We start from the raw sequence: 17,284 nt of genomic DNA on the forward strand, positions 1-17,284 counted from the left end.
GGCATGAGTGGAGAAATTGCAAGCTCTAGGATCAATAAGAGACTTGACTGAAATTAGGATGGAGGGTGGGGAGAGAAGTACGGCAGGACATGATCTTCTCTGGTGTCCACAACAAGCTCTTCCTACCATAGGAGAATGCATGGGAGGCTCACATGATCACACACATACACACATTACAATTACAATGTCGTGCCATACCCCCACAAATATACCAAGTTACACCCACCACAACCCCCCCAAAAGATTAATTCAATTTATAGTTCCTATCACTTGTCACTTTCTAAAATATACCACAAATCCCCCCCAAATGTCCCCACTATGTAAATGCCAACACTGAGAATTTCTGATTTAGATGATTCAATTTTCAGTTGTTGGGGTTATGGAGAAAATCACACAAAATATTATTGTTAAAACATAAATAGAATCAATAAGAAGAAGTGCTATTATATAGGCATTTACCAACATATGCCACAAGAAATTGGCTACCTTTCTATGAGCTCCCTTCTAGCCATATAACCCATACCTTCTAAGTAATAAAGTATAACATAGGGATCCAGTGACATGGCCCAGTGCTAGCTGCTCAAGCATGAGGACCTGAGTTCAGTTTCTGGAACCTGCATAGGAAATTGAATGTGTCTATGCATACCTAAAATCCAAGGCTTGAAGGAGGCAGAGACAGGAGGATTGCTGCCTTTTCCTGGTCAGCATGTCTAACTGCAAAAGGGTGAACTTCAATTTCAATGTCAGACACTGTCTCATGGAAATAAATATGAAGAGCAATGAGGAAGACACTGATGTCTTCCTCTGGCCTCTGTGCATGTGCACATCCAAGCACATCCTTCTGCACACACATGCACATACCACATATACACATACCACATATATAAACACCGCACTCCACCACACACACCAAAAATGTAAACATAAGTACAACATAAGATTATTTATGGATAAATAATAAGTAGTTTATGTGATATATATATATATATACACACACATATATATATATATATACATATATATATATATATATATATATATATATATATATATATATATATATATATACATATATATATACACATACCAACAGACAAACACAATCAGTTCAAAGCTTCAAGGACAAACTTCACTAAACAATTGACAGATCAACTTCTCTTAAAGATGAACAGAAATTTCAACAACAGATATACAAAATCTAAACTATAAAAAATAAAATGTTATAAAGTATTAAAAGAAATATTTAAACTAAAAATATTCAATACTTAATGAAGGATACTTATATTTTTGATATTAATGCGAACAAATGAAATCATCAGTACTTGATTGAAATGTGTGTAATTAACATAATTGAAATTGTGTGTTAATTGGTATCCTCAGTTCTTGTTAAAAAGTGATTTGAGATAAAATCTTTGTCCTCCCTGTTATGATTACTAATTGCCTCTATTTTATTTATTTTCATTCCCATGTGTCTGATATAGTCCCAAAGGCCAGTATATGTCCATATGTGTTTGCCTAAAAAGAGAATTCAAAGACCAAGTGAAATCAAGTCATAGTTTGTTCTATTTTAAACAGGTTTTTGTTGTTGCTCTTGGTATTGGGGCCCACACGTACTAGATCAATGCTGTACTGCTGAGCTATATCCAAAGCCCTTAAACATTTTTAATATTGAAAAGAAATTCTTTGCAATTTTAGTCTCTTTTCCTCCAGGTAAGAGTACCTACTGTACACTCCCCCCCCCCACCCTGTGGGCTCGCTAGGCTAGATGATAGATGGTTAATATTAGTAATCATTAGAGGAGCAGGTTCGGTTGCATCTATTATCACTGTGCTTCTGCACTGCCTCATGTTTCATTGTTCCTTTGACAGGGATTCGATAAACAAGTGGATGTGTCATATATTGCCAAACATTACAACATGAGCAAAAGCAAAGTGGACAACCAGTTCTACAGTGTGGAAGTGGGAGATTCAACCTTCACAGTTCTCAAGCGCTACCAGAACCTAAAGCCCATTGGCTCTGGGGCTCAGGGAATAGTATGGTAAGTACGACAGACTAAAGCCATGTCTTTCAAGGGGATGTGCTGCGTGTATCTACCAGATACAAGCAACAAATACAGTAGACAAATAGCAGGGGAGGTACATTATAGTGGAAAACTACAAGCATCATCTGTTATTCATTTCTCACTCATTAACACTGTATACAATTTGGTTTGTGATGTGTTTTCTGGTTACCAGAAAAAGGGTGGGATTATTCATCATATAAGGTCCAGAAAAATCAAGGAATTAGGGATTTTTAATGTTAATAATGTATTAAGAGAATTTCATTGGTATATTTCACAACAAAAATTATTTTTCAAGAAAAGAGTAAATAAATACCCCCACACCTTTCTATTATATAAAGAACTTGATTCTGTAATATTGTTTTACAAAACAAATTTTTTTTTTCTCTTGCCTTTTCTAATATTTAAGGTTCAAATTGTTAAGCTACCTATTTAGAAGCAGTATCTGAAAATGTTTGCCAATCCTTCCAAAATGGCAATATTCTGGGCTCCTTGGTAACAATTCTTTTATGAAATTTTTTGTTGGTTAATTAAAACCATCTAAATCTTAATTAGATATTATAAAAATTCTAGTAACAATAATAATATGTTAATTGATGAGCATCTTTTTAAATAGTTTTAATGTATAACATGGTATTCAAATATACTTAATAAGAACTTATTCACATAATAGCTTTCAAGTTGTTTGACGGGTCACACTGAATAGAAAACATTTAGTGCATACATATTATATTTAGAAATGTGTAATTTAAAGGATATTTATTAATGCAATATACTTACTTGTTATGTAAGCTGCTTGTGATAGTTTTTGGAATATATGCCACACATCAACTCAGGTATTTTATCAAAACTTGTAAATTTGGTCTCCAGCCACCTAGGTGGAGGAGGCATCACTGGAGATGGATCTTGAGGCCCAGCCCTAATGTGTGATTGGGGGTGTACCTGACTTCTAGCCCAGTGGTGTACTGAGTAGTCTGAACACTGGCAGGATCTCTGCTGTACACATCTGGTTTGTGTTTGCTGCTTTTTGGTGTGTGAGCTTGTTCTGGTGTTTTGCTTGCTACAGTTTGTCTCTCTGCTTGGATGTGTGGAGGCAGTTTCTTCTGCCACTGATGGAACTTCCCTCTGGACTTATAAGCTTGAAATAAGCCCTTTCCACCCCCAAACTGTGTCTGGTTTGCGTGTTCACTCCACCAACTTGGAACTGACTACAACAGAAATTTGGTACCAGAGAGCTGGGTGTTGTTGCTGCACAATGAATTTGACTGTGGATTTTGGTCATTTGGAACCTGTGTGGTGGAGGAGGAAGATGGATGAATTTGGTACTTAGGGATGCAAAATTCATAGAAAGTGGTAAGCCAAGTTTTATGGGCTGTTTTGGTGAGAGGTTGGAAATGCTAATACAGAGAAAATTGTGTTGGCTTATGGACTTTCAAAGAGCAAAAAAAGACAGCAAAGAATTTTATTGGAAATATGAAGGCTGACTGTATTTTGCTACCCATGCCCAGAGAGTTTGATCAAGGTTGAATTGGAAAGTAATGGACTAATGTGCTTGCCAGAAGATATAGAACTGAGAATTCTAAGATTTAAAGTTATAGAAATTTAAGAAAGTTTAAGATTACTGACACAGAGACTAGTTGCCAAAGCACTGTTGTTAAGGAGATCACCACCATTAACAACTTTACATCGAATCAATGGAAAGATGCCTAAGGTGATTCCTCAGGAAAGACTGAATGTAGAAATACAGACTCTTTTCAAAGGAGATGAAATGAAGAAAGGAAAAAAAAAAAAAAAACAACTTCTCTTCAAGGTCAAGATTTATTCCCCACTGAATTAAATATGGCTGTGCCTGTTGCTGCACACTTGGTATTGATTTTGGAAGCATGAAACATGTGTAAAATTGGATCATGAAGTGCACATAGTTCCAGAAGCCACTGCTGAGCCATGCAAATGAAGCAGGGTGATGTCCCTAGTAGAAAGACCAGTGAGGCCATTGTAAGATGGACTAAGGTTTGTATGGAGACCTGAAGATGTTGTGGATATACCAGAACTATGAAAGGACTACCATGGAATGCTGTTGGTTTGGGGTGGAAGTTTTCCCTGGATACTCAGCCAACTTGGAGGGATGTCAATTTGAAATCCAAAGACTGTTGTCACTGGTTATGGATGTCAAAGTTGAATTACAGATGCTTGATGTTTACCTGGTGGTTATTGATTTTTCATTGGTCCAGTCTCTCCTTGTTATACTTTATAACAATGGGAACATTCAATCTGTGCCATTATATGTTGAAAGTATGTAACTTGTTTAGATTCATGGGACTTTGGAACAATCTTAGAGTTAGTAAAGACTATAGGAACCTTGGAAGTTGGGCTAAATATAATTTTCAATGTGATAGGGTCATGAGTCTATTGAATCCAAAGGCTCAGGTGTTTGATTAAAGCTTGTAATTGGGTCTCCAGCCACTTGTCTGGAAGAGGTGTCACTGGGGTGGATCCTGGGATCCAGTCCTAAGGTTTGTTTGGAGGCATATGCAGAGCAATTTGATTTCTGGTGAGTTCTCTGCTGCTGGCTGCTGGCTTCTGTTTGCTGCTTTTTGGTGTGTATGCTGGTGCTGGTGTGTTGCTTACTGCATTTTTTTTTTCTCTCTGCTTAAATGTATGGAAGCAACTTCTTGCATCACTGATGGAAATTCTCCTGGATCTGTAAGCTTGAAATAAATACCTTCTTCCTCTAAACTGTGCCTGGTTTGTATGTTGATCCCAGCATCATGGAACTGTCCATAACAATACTGATTATATACTTATCACTATATAAGACACAAAATCTTTTACAAGTTGAGATGAAGACAAGACAATATTTGGAATATTTTATTTGAAACTATTCTTACTCATTTAAAATACTGGCAATGTGATATTAGTGGGAATAATGGGTAGCTTTTCGTGTCTCTCAAACCTTCATTGCACATACTGTAAGTCATGAGGAATTTGGTTTGCTATGACATTTTGTTTTCATACAGTGTTTTTGTTTTCCTTCCCCATCTTTCCTTGTAAACTTCCCCCATATTCTTTTTTCCATTTTCATGTTACATCTGACCTTTTGTCCTTCCCCTTTTCTCCATACCTTTTCCCCTCTCATGGTCTCTCATCTAGCTTCCTAGCCTATAAACTTTCTCATATCCCCTCACTTACAAATACATAAACATTCAAAATTAGAATCACACATAACAAAAAACATACAATTTTGTCTTTCTGAGACTGGATTACCTCACTTAGTATAATATTTTCCAGTTCCATTCATTTTTCTGAAAATTTAATAGATTAATTTTTCTTGATAACTGAATAAAATTCCATTGTATATGTGTGTATATATGTTTACTATATTTTCATTATCAAGTCATCAGTTGATGGTCATTTATTTATGCTATTTCTTACCTATTATGAATAGAGCAGCAATGGACATGCAAGTGAAAGTATCCCTGTGGTAGGATACATAGTTCTTTGGGTATATGCCTAGGAGTGTTATAGCTGTGTCATATGATAGTTCAATTCTTACCTTTTTGAGACAATTTCAGTGATTTCCATAGTTGTTGTACCACTTTATATTCCCACCAACAGCAAATAATTTTTTTCCCCACAACCTTGCCAGTATTTGTTGTTAGAAGTTTTCTTGATAATAACCATTCTAACAAGGGTGAGATGGAATTTTCATTTACCTGATGTCTAAGGATGTTGAACATTTAAAAAAAAATGTTGTCCAATTGTGTTCCTTCTTTTGAGAATTATCTGTTCCTTATAGTAGCTCATTTATCAATAGACAGTTTTGGTTTTATTCATTATTTAATTTTTGTAATCCTTTATATGTTTTTGATGTTAAAACCCTGTCTGAGGTAGTGCTGGAAAATATTTTTTCCTATTCTATAGGCTTTCTGTTTACTCTGATGATGGTTTCTTTTGCTATGTAGAAACTTTTAAATTTTATGTAGTCTTATTTGTTGCTTCTTGAGACTATTTTCTGTGTCATTAGAATCCTTTTCATAAAGTTGTTATATATCCCTATAACTTCTAATGAACTCCCTGTTTTTCTCTTCAGCATTTCTGCTTTTAAATTAAGGTCATTGGCCCATTCTGAATTGATCTTTGAAATTAATTAATTAATTTTTATGGCTCAGTTATAACATGACCTCTTGATTGCAGATAGAATTTTATGGTGTTTTAGATAGAATTATGGCACTCCAAAGTATCCTTAGCTACAATCCCCTAAATTCTTGAATATGTTACCTGATATGGCAAAAGGGAATTTACAGATATGGTTCAGATGATTATCCTGGGTTATCCAGGTGAGACCAATCTAATCACATTGGTCCCTAAGAGCAGGAAAGGAAGGTAGAAAAATGTGTCTGAAAAATACAATCAGACAAGTTAGAGACTGGCTTTGTTTCTGGAAAAAGTAAGGCCTTAAGCCATGCAATGTAGCTGGCTGTAGGATAATTGGCAGGAGAACATTCGCCTCAAGTTTCAAAGTTCAGACATTCACATATTTTGGGAGGGGGCAGTTTTATTTTCCTTCCAATAAGGTCACTATGGAAAATGAGGACTGCCAGTTGACCTTTAATAATGCACAAACAGACCCAACGTGGCATTTTGCTCAAGAAGTTAAAAGATTGTTGCAAATGACTTGAAAGCCATATGCTAAGAAATTTACACTGTATTTCATAGGACATTTAGCCCTCTATTTCTCATTGTTAGGGGATGGAAAATCATTCCTGATCTTAGAGTAACCGAAACTAGATGTGGATAATGAAGCTGATATGGGCAGATACACAGGTTTAGTGGGCATCTCTGTTGGGGCTCCAGTTTCTCATATCCTGGAACAAGGATTCAGGCTGAGAGAAGCATGGATTATACTACAAACAGGGGCAGCTTATTATATAAATGTATGCTTGCAAAGGAGGAAGACAGCCTCAGGCAATTTTAGAAGCTCTGCAATTGTGTTCTAGTTCACAAAGGGTTGAGACTTTTATGTCATATAGCATGGGCTTTGGGGGTCATTTGCAAAGTGCAGGCTTCCTCACACATGCTCTGTCTGTTGCATGTAGGTCCACATGTAACTTCAGGCACCACATGTCTCATTAGCGCCTGAATTCTCCACTGAGGAGTGTGTTTTAATATTATAATGATCCATAGGTCTCCTTAGGACACTGGAGTGCCTCCACACCTGTACCCATGCTCAAGTTTCCTTGGCCTTGCTGTGGGTTTCCCAGCATTTTACCAACTACTTTCTTTAATGTGCTTATTTTGCAACCTCTGTGCTAGGCTTACTCTGCTCTACACTCCTTCAAGACTGTTCATGAAGAAGATTTTTAGCCCGCTTTATAGAACAAAGTTATCAATACATTTATCAGTAAAAACAACAAAACAAAATAAGCAAGCAAGCAAACAAGCAAAACATACTAGCATCGCAAAATGCTAGCCTCGGAATTTCCTAAGATTATGAGCCCTTTCCCCTGCAGCTGATCAAAATGAAGTCATATTCAGAACAGCAAAGAGCAAAGTGAAGGGGCAGGAAGGGAAATTTTGATACCACTCTGCTGTGTGTAAAAACACAGCAAGTGAGCATACTTCTTTTGGACACAAATGGTAGTGTCCCTTACTTGTCCCTTTTCCACGTTGGTTTTGAGATGTTTTTGTTATTTGCCATACCTGGGGTTAGTAATGAAATATTGATTTGCCTTGATTTAGTTGCCTTCCCACTCCCTTTTGTGGTCAGTGTGCTTCTATGTCACTTTCATAGAAAACACATGTCCATCCCCAAATATTCTCCTGAAGTCCACAGACCTTTCCTATGTGCATGACACACACTTTCCCCCAAATACAGTGACTGGTTAAAACTGGAGGCTTTGTAGGGGGCAGGTAAGTTAAAACAGATCATCAATCTTATTTACTTGTCTTTGGAGCAGAAACAAAACATGGAAGAACCAATGCTAAAACAGATACCATTAGGCAAATTTATGGATGTGTAGTGGCCCTGTGCCACAGAATCCACAGTCCCTTTACTCATTTGAAAGCCCAGTTTCTACTATTCTACTTACCTGACACTTCCTAAGATCTTTCAGTTTCCTCTCAACTGTTTCATTCCTCACTTAATATCAGGGACAAAAAAAAAAAAAAAAGAAACAATATTAAATAGCTTCAAAAGAAATTACTGCCATGTTTTTGTTAAAATTTTCTGTGGTTGATTGAATAAAAATATCATTATTGAGAACCATTAAATAGAAGCTAATATGAAATCTTTTGGAATCAATCAATCAATCTTTTTATTCTACATATAAGGGGAAAGAAAGACTGTCTGTTGCAGTAGAAACAATGAGAGTTATTCTGTTTCACTGTGTGAGCTGAGAACTCTTCTGTAGCTTTATGGGATGGTTGTCTAAATTGTAAAATCATTTGTAAGATGAGTTTTAGCAACAGTGTTTGGGAGCTAGTTGAACAAATCCTTTCACAATGTTTTCACGATATTCAAAACAAGGAGGTCTAGCTTATGTTCTACCATCTTCTTCGGCCCTGATGAGGCTTCCCCTTGAGGCCCTTAAACTACAATATTCTCTGCCCTCCCATCAGATGCTTTTGGTTGGGTGTATTGTTCCAGCAATGCAGAAGGTAGTTATACCATGGGTAGAGTAGAGCACTTGTCCAAACCCAAACAAAATAAATTTCTTTGAACTTATCCAAATGTTCAGATGCATTATATAATAATTCCAAAGGCAGATCATATTAGAGCTGTAAATGTATATTCAATTCATCTTCAATAATAATGGCCTCTATGTTCTTTGTAAAACATAATATTGTGAAAGTTCTCTATTATCTGTCAATTTTTATTTAAGAAAACAGACTGATTCATCAATTTTTTGCTAACATTTTCCACCTTGATAAACTTGAGCTACTTCCTCTACTTTCAAATATTACCTCCTTTGAACTAATCACACACATTTACAAAATGGCTGGAAAAGGCTAGTGACCACCTGTCAATATGTACCAGGGAAAAATACATTAAAACTTGGTCCTTTTAGAGTATATAATAGAAAGATATTCAATGTACATGCTTTGCTGCTGAACAGTAGAAGGTATATTAGGTTCTCAAAATTCTGTAAATTCATTAATCAATTAGACTTAATTGATTATACTTTAGGAGATCTTATTTTTATTTTCAGTTATAATGACACATACACTTATAGCCAGCAAATAATACAATTTCCCATTGTACTTTGTTAGAAATAGTATTTAATGCTTAGTGACTCAAAATTTTGGTTTAAAATAAATTTGGTTTATTCATTCATGTAATGGAGATATTATCTCTTTGTACCTGTGGGCACAAGACAAGCCAGATACATAAACTTTCCCAATAAGAATAAAAACCATCATGTGTTATAGATTAGAAGGTTGCCATGCTTTTCTAATAATGGAAAATTGAAAATGATACACCTTTGTAATTCAGGATTTATAATTGCTGCTTTATCAGTCATTTAGATTCCAAGCATAGGACTTAATGAGGTGACTAGATCAATACTCAGCCTTTCAGTCTGGTAAATAGACCTTTGAACTTTGTTTTCCCCCTGATTTTTGAACTTGGGTTTCTATTAACCAATATTATTTGAAACATGTAGATTTTAAACACTAGCTTTTAAATTTATAACACAGCTACAAGGACCAAAACATTCATCTTTAAACACACAATTGGGGTGGGAACATTTTATGGTGATGGGCTCATAGGCAAGAACAGACACCATCAGAATCATCCAAAAATGGCATCCAGAGCAATGGACTTCCTCAATAACACAAAGGAGACTTGATCAATGGGCCCCAAATGACTGGATGTTGTTTCTGGAAACATCATACAGGGCCTTGTGGCACATCCCTAAGATCTTCTAATGAGCCATGATTCTAAGCAACTCAGCTCTAATCACACATTTCCATTTATCCCAGTGACCAGTGGAAATGATTACTTTCTCATTTGTATCTGGAATATTACCACATTTTTCATCCCTTCTATTTTCCATTTACTTTATAATTTAGATCCTCAGTCACAACTTCTTGTAGTAAGGAGCACTGAGCTTCAAGTGTTGTCGTTCTATGTATAAGAGGTTTGAGGTGATCCTGTTCATGTGGAGTAGGCCAGAGTAAGAGGAGGCTATCTTCTTCATTTGTTATTCCTCTTGGCCCTTTTCTTAATAGCATACTTTAAATATTTACCATATTCTTTGATGAACAATTCTTGTAGGTAATTCTTACCTTTATAGAGAAAATGTAGCACTATGAAAAATGAGTAGAAGTTTGAGGGCAGTATTTTTAAAGAGAAACTATGCATATATATAATATCTGTAGTTCATATGGTGAACATTAAAGTATGTGAATTGATATGCTTAAATATATAGTGGACAAAGTGATAACTGATGTCAATGAGGCTGGTAGTACATAATCTTAAAATTTATATTTGGCTTTGGAATATATTAAAGTCATTTATTCTTATTCTGAAATATGTCAGTGTTCTTCAGCTAAGTTTTTATTAATTTCCAACTTTGCAGTAAAAAATTAACAGAAAGAATTAGTAGTCTACAACATTTTTTGGCAGAGTGAAAAGTAATTTATATTTCTATAAATAACTATTCACTTAGAGAAAATTGTTTTCTCTATAAATCATTTACTGGAGTGGATACTAATGTCTCTGTCAGAAGAGATCATTAGTAAACACAATATTTATTTGTTTTTAGTTCCTTTTTCAGTGTCAAAGATGAAATGCTTAAAGGATGATGATTCTTATTCTTTTTAGGACATGCCTTCTTAGATGACAACTAATATTTTTATTTCCAAAATAAAATCAGTTTATGGTCATTGTATTCTTTTATTTGATGCATAAATTCTCACTAATTAGTAGGATTAATGTACATCCCAGTTATATTAACAACATAACCTATAAGATAAATACAGATTTCTAAGGCTCAATTTTGCACTGCCTGTGACATCTTGGCAAAGCCAAAATTCCTCACAGGAAAGAGACAGTCCCATCACTGGAATTAAATTATGCTAAATCACAGATGGCAATTACTGTTCTGCAGATTCTGGGAATCAATTCAGCTACTGATCTAAGAGACCTGTCCTTTCCATCTGTAGACAACATATATATTTTTTAAGAGAAGATAGTATATATGTATTATAAATATTGCTACTAAAAATACCAATATTTAGTGAAGCTTTTTAAAAAAAACCTTGGAAGATCCTATCCCACCTCTCCAGAGTTGTGCCTCTGGCCTCTTACACCATCACATTCTTTATGCAGAGGATGAGCAGCCTGTCCCCTAAAGAACATGACTGTAGGAGCTGAGGACAAAGGAAGACAGAGTGACAGCCCCACCATTCCCTTTGTCTGCTCTCTGCTCCCGGATTCATTTTCTCTCCTGCAATGGGATTTAAATCTATTTTAAATACTTGACCCTGTCAAGTGATTTTCACTTTACCTGTCACAAGTTGTGAAAGAAGCATTGCATCATTGAATGTTTAAGCATCTGTGTACCATGACAGAATCCAAATCACCACCAGAAAGGGCACTCACCAACATCATTTGACAAGAGGTTTGTTTTAGTTGATATCATGTACCTCTGTGTTCTCTTAGCTATGCTCTGCCTCATTTATGTTTTATATTTTTATGCTTAAAATATGTTAAGCAAAAGTTTTTGATATATTCATTTATAGAGATCAAGATTTTATTCCCTGGGACTGAAGAGATGGCTCAGTGGTTAAGGCACTTGCCTGCGAAACCTAATGACCTGGGTTTGATTCCATAGTACCCATGTAAAACCAGATGCACAAAGTGGTGCATGCATCTGGAATTTGTTTGCAACAGCTAGAGGCCCTGGCATGCACTTTCTCATTCCTTATCTCTCTCACTCTCTCTGCCTGAAAATAATAAATAAAATTTAAAAAAAGATTTTTTCCCTGTTCTATATATATGTATATATATTTCTTGGGTTCATTAATGCCAGTGGATTATGGTTGTGGTTAGTGGTTGGCATTGAATGAATTTCAGATTCCAAGTAATCACTGAAAGAAACTCAGTTTACCAAGTGAAACCATACATTGGAAAATATCTGGGTAGAGAAGGTCTACTAGATTTAGCATGTGCACTCACTGGTACGGGCTTTGAGATACCTATAGAGATGGACAGCATGAAGGAGGAAAGGAAAATTAGACGCCACACTATTTTCACAGTAGCTTTATTCCTCCTCCTCAGGGAAGGTTCTTTCCCTCCCCACCTCTCTCACTGCATCTCCAGTGTGCTTGTTTTTCAGGAATTTTTCCTCTGAGCCCATTCTTGGATACTGGGTGCTATTTATTTATTTTTATTTTTTAACTAACCTTGAAGCCATGAGAAATGATTGCATGCTGTCAAATGCTGTATTTTTTTTTTATCTTTCTCATCTTGTCTGCATCTCTGTTTTCCAAATCCTCAGCCAGATCTGCCCAGTTGGCTGTTTTTCTGCTCCTGCTGGAAGGCTACACCAGCTGGAGAATCACATATAATCACTCTGATTGTCTACATCATGGGTTTATGGGCTTCACCCTCAGCTGGGATCATCTTTCTCAGCAGCTCTTTTCCATATCTGTATCCTCAGCTGCCTATCCCATTCCCCAGGCCTGCTACAGTCCATTTATGACTTTCATGCAATCTCCAAATTACAGTTTCCCAGCCTGATTATTTGCAGAAGTCCTTACCTCCTACGTGCAGGAAACATATGGCCTCAGGCAAGTGAGCTCTCAAATTGCTTCTTCTCCTTCCTTCTAATGTTGACATCTGCAGCTTTCTCTGCCCACTGAGTTCCAAGCACCCTGGTATGGTTGCTCCCCTGTGCTTTTCCCCATGCATGGCATCAGCTGAGGCTTCCTCTTAGCAAAACAACAGTAGAAAGATATATAGATATATATGTATCTCTATATAATATAGACAAAGATCTATATCTATCTATCTATCTATCTATCTATCATCTATCAATCTATCTATCTATCTATCTATCTATCTATCTGCCACTTTAATAAAGAAACTTCTGTCCCTAACCTACTTTTCTGTCACTTCTTCCTTCACTATCAAACCACTGGATAGAACAGTCTGAATTTAGTGCCTGTGCATCATCTTTCAGTTCCATTTCAAAAACAGCCCCAATTCCATCACCATTACTGCTGGAGGAGGAAGATTCTGGGGAGAAGGCTATAGTCAACCTCTTACACAGCTGCTAATTTATGGGCGTCCTTTTAAACTTCTGTACCACATTTGGAAATGGAAGCTATCCAATTCTGATATTTTGTCCTTCTAATTTCAAGCTATTTACTTGTCAACTTCTGCTCTTCTTTGGCACTAGATAGACTTTCCAGCACATTGAGCAGCTGCATGTGATACACCTGGGTGTGTCATCTTAATGAGGCTGAACGAAGTGTGTTTGTACAGTTAAGAGTCTGATTAGCTGATACAGTGCCTGGCTTTATTTAGTAGCCAATATCTGTTTGTTTTTATTCTTTTATTAGTGTCCCTGGGTTGAAGTCCAGTCCTATGGGGTTGACCAACAAGGGTATTGTTGAAAGCCAGATAAAGAACCCAATCTAAAGTCGTGGAAGGCAAGACTTGAATCAGGAGTGTATGAGTAACTTTTCCCATTGCAGTGACAAAATGCCCAACAACACTACTTAAAGAAGGAATTACCTTGGCTTATAATATTAGAAGGGATGCATTCCATCACAGTGTGTGTGACAGTTAAATTCCTTTGTCAACTTAATCAGCATTGGAACCAAGTAGCATACCTACCTCTTAACTCATTCTGTGAAGGCATTTCCTGGAAGGAATGGTGAAGCTCTGAGGAAGACCTAGCTTCAGAGTGGTTGGCCCTTCTATGGTGGACTATATGTAAGGAAGCTTCCTTAGAACGCAGTGCCTGGTTGCCTGGCTGCTTGTGATACTCCCTGCTGTGCTCATGTGCTCTGCTGCTGCCATCCTTCCTGGACATCAGAACCCTGCTTCATCAGTCTCCCATTGTGGGACAAAGACCGGTGGCTTTCCTGGAATCTTGCAGACCTTCATTCCAGATTGGGACTGCTGAGGGCTCCAGCCTTGTGGAGTGGGAAGCTGCTGGGGTCTCTACCTCTCCAGACTGCAGACAGCCGTTGTTGGACTGCCCAACCTGTACCCTGTAAGCTAATCTAACAAATCCCTCTAGGGTACTTATTCATCCAATCAGATCTCAGAACCAAGACCCAGGGGGAACCCAGTGAGGAAAGCCTGGCTACAAGTGCATAAGGTCATTCATAGTCATGAAGTCGAACCTCACCTCCTCCAGTGAGACTTCACCTCCTGAAGGCTCCACAGCCTTCCAAAACAGCACCAGAACCACAGCCTGGGACCAAGTGTTCAAACACATGAGCCTATCAAGGACATTTCAATTCAAACCATAGCATGGAGCCAAAAAATAAGTACTAATCTCTAGTCCTACTTATAAATAGGAATGAAATATAGGAGTTGTGCTGGTTTTATTCAGGTGTCCCCCATAAACTTAGGTGTTCTGGATGTTAGGTTCCTTAGCTGATAGCAATTGGAAATTAAAGCCTCCTGGAGGCAGTGTATTGTTGGGGCTGGTTTATAGGTGTTAGAGCCAGTTTTCCCATGCCAGTGTTTTGCATACTCTCCTGTTCCTCTTGTCCACCTTATGTGGGCCAAGGGGTGATGTCCACCCTCTTCTCATGCCATCATTTTCCCTTGCCATTGTGCAGTTTACCCTCAAGCTTATAAGCCAAAATAAACCTCTTTTACCCACAAGCTTCTCTTAGTTGGGTGATTTCTACCAGCAATGCGAACCGGACTGCAACAGGAGTGAAATGCCAAGAACCAGACAAGAGCTGAATGGAAGTGAGAAAAATTTTGCGATGATGGAATGAATCAAGATAAATGCCATGAATATCAATGACTGCTTAGTGAATGGCGGTGACGTCAAACTGGCTTTGAGGCAACTGTCTCCTGATTCCCCACTGTCTATATGACTAAGCATCATGTGTCTCTTCTCATAGTTGTCTTCCGTCACTTTAAAATAGTCACATTTATAAAATAGTTCCTTTTCCTTGGGTTTTCATCCCCATCAGTGCCTGAAATGATCAACTTTTGTGTCATATTGCCTATACTTTACTTCTAAGCACTTAGTCCTTTTATTAATTTCTGTACTCATATTCCCTTCACATTTCTTCATTAATATCATGTGTAAATTTATGAACATCTCCTCAAACTTGCTCTTCACTGTGGATTTATCTGAGGATTCCCTAGTCCCTTGGTGCTACAATCTGAAATTGTGATATCATATTTTTCCTCAAACTTGCTCTTCACTGTGGATTTATCTGAGGATTCCCTAGTCCCTTGGTGCTACAATCTGAAATTGTGATATCATATTTTTCTCCCTTCTGCTTCAATTTTCCATGTGGACTATCATTCTGGATGTTTTGGATGGTTAGCAGCTGTCCCCATGCTCACCCCATCTCATCTCTCTTGTCCTTGCATTGCTTTCAGAGCACAGTTTCTTTAACTGAACAACCTAAAATACACTATTGTTTCCAAACATGCTGCCACTTTTATGCTTCTGATAATTTAAAAATTGAACACATATTAGATGTATATATTAGTGGGATTTAATATATTTCTCGACATGCATAACACATGCATAACACATATCCAACCATTCATTTCCTTTCTTTAATATTTTATTTATTTAAGAAAGAGAAGCAGAGAGAGAAAAAGAGAGAGAGATAATAGGCAAGTCAGGGCCTCTAGCCATTGCAAACACACTCCAGATGCATGTGCCACGATGTACATCTGGTTTATGTGGGTACTGGGGAATTGAACCAGGGTGCTTGGGCTTCACATGCAAGTGCCTTAATGGCTAAGTCATCACTTCAGCCCTCCATTTTTTTTCCCACTCCATTTCCTACATAATTCCAACTCCCTACTAACAACCATGTCAGGTATATGTTTGCTTGTTTATTTGTTTCTGCCAATGAGAGATAATATATAATATTTACTCTCTTGAACCTGACTGATTTTACTTAAGCTCCCCTGTTCCACCTGAGCTGTTGCTGGTTTCTGAGGCTCTCCTACACATTCTCACCCTGGGATAAGGCTACACATTGTTGTCTTGAATGTCCTCTGTATAGAAGGAGGTGAGTGCTGAGTGCCTTAAGTCAGCCTTCCAAATATCTTCTCCCGGTATTTACATGAAGCATTTTCCTCCTCGCTTAAATGCACTTAATGGGCCCTGCATTTCCCAGGGTAAATTTCTCCTCATCTTCAAGCTTCAGTGATAATCTTCCATCTTCTGTCATCCTTAGATACCTGTCCTAATGTGTGCAGTAAAAGGGATCACTCTCACTGTACTAACATGACATCTCTTTTGTAGCTATTAATACTTTATTTTCATTTAAATATGCACCTACTTATCGGTGATAATTTCATTGGAACAAGAAACCTGATTGGTTCTTACATATAATGCAAGACTTCAAAAAAAATGCCTGTTGCCGAATGAAAATATGTTAAATATTTAACTGTTTCATATAACAATCTTCAAAAGTCTATATACACATTTTGTGTTCAACAACATGTCTCTAATTGCAGGAGTATTATAGCAAGTAAGAAAAGGCACTTAAAATCCAGGATCAGAGCTATGAAATAGATACAATTGCATAAAGAGTTAATGTAATAATTAGGATACTTTTAGCTTTCTATTATAAACTTGGCTTTCACCAATGAAATAAATGCATTGCTGATTTAAATTTGATTTGACAATATTATTTAGCACAGATATATATAGTATACTTGAAAAGATTCATTGAAGGGAGCAAACCAACTGCATACACATTTATAAACAAATGCACATTTTGGAGTTTAAATGTAAGACTGACAGCATAGTAGCCCTCACAGAAGGCACACTGATAGTGTCATGAGGTGGGAAAATCAGACGTGAATGCCAGTCATCAAGCTAAAATGTAAAGTAATATAAGGTAATGTAAATGGAGGTAAATCGATCACTGCTTTGCACACTGAGAATATTTTTGGATTTTGAGGAAAATGACTAAGCTTAGCAATGTGAATAAAAACATGAATTGTGGTGGCGCATGCCTTCAATCCCAGCACTGGGGAGGCAGAGGTAGGAG

The 17,284-nt window shown here is 37.1% G+C and overlaps 1 protein-coding gene across 7 annotated transcripts in view; it reads left to right on the top strand.

Moving 5' to 3' along the window:
• The window catches only part of Mapk10 (mitogen-activated protein kinase 10), a 302,698-nt gene that overhangs the window by 166,330 nt on the left and 119,084 nt on the right, over positions 1-17,284 (top strand). For all 7 annotated transcript variants that reach the window (XM_004661592.2, XM_004661594.2, XM_004661591.2 and 4 more), the window contains one exon: positions 1,869-2,038. In XM_004661592.2, coding sequence (XP_004661649.1) covers positions 1,869-2,038 — 170 coding nt within the window. The remainder of the gene's footprint in view (positions 1-1,868; positions 2,039-17,284) is intronic.

Source organism: Jaculus jaculus, chromosome 2 (assembly GCF_020740685.1).
Source record: "Jaculus jaculus isolate mJacJac1 chromosome 2, mJacJac1.mat.Y.cur, whole genome shotgun sequence".
Classification (NCBI taxonomy): domain Eukaryota; kingdom Metazoa; phylum Chordata; class Mammalia; order Rodentia; family Dipodidae; genus Jaculus; species Jaculus jaculus.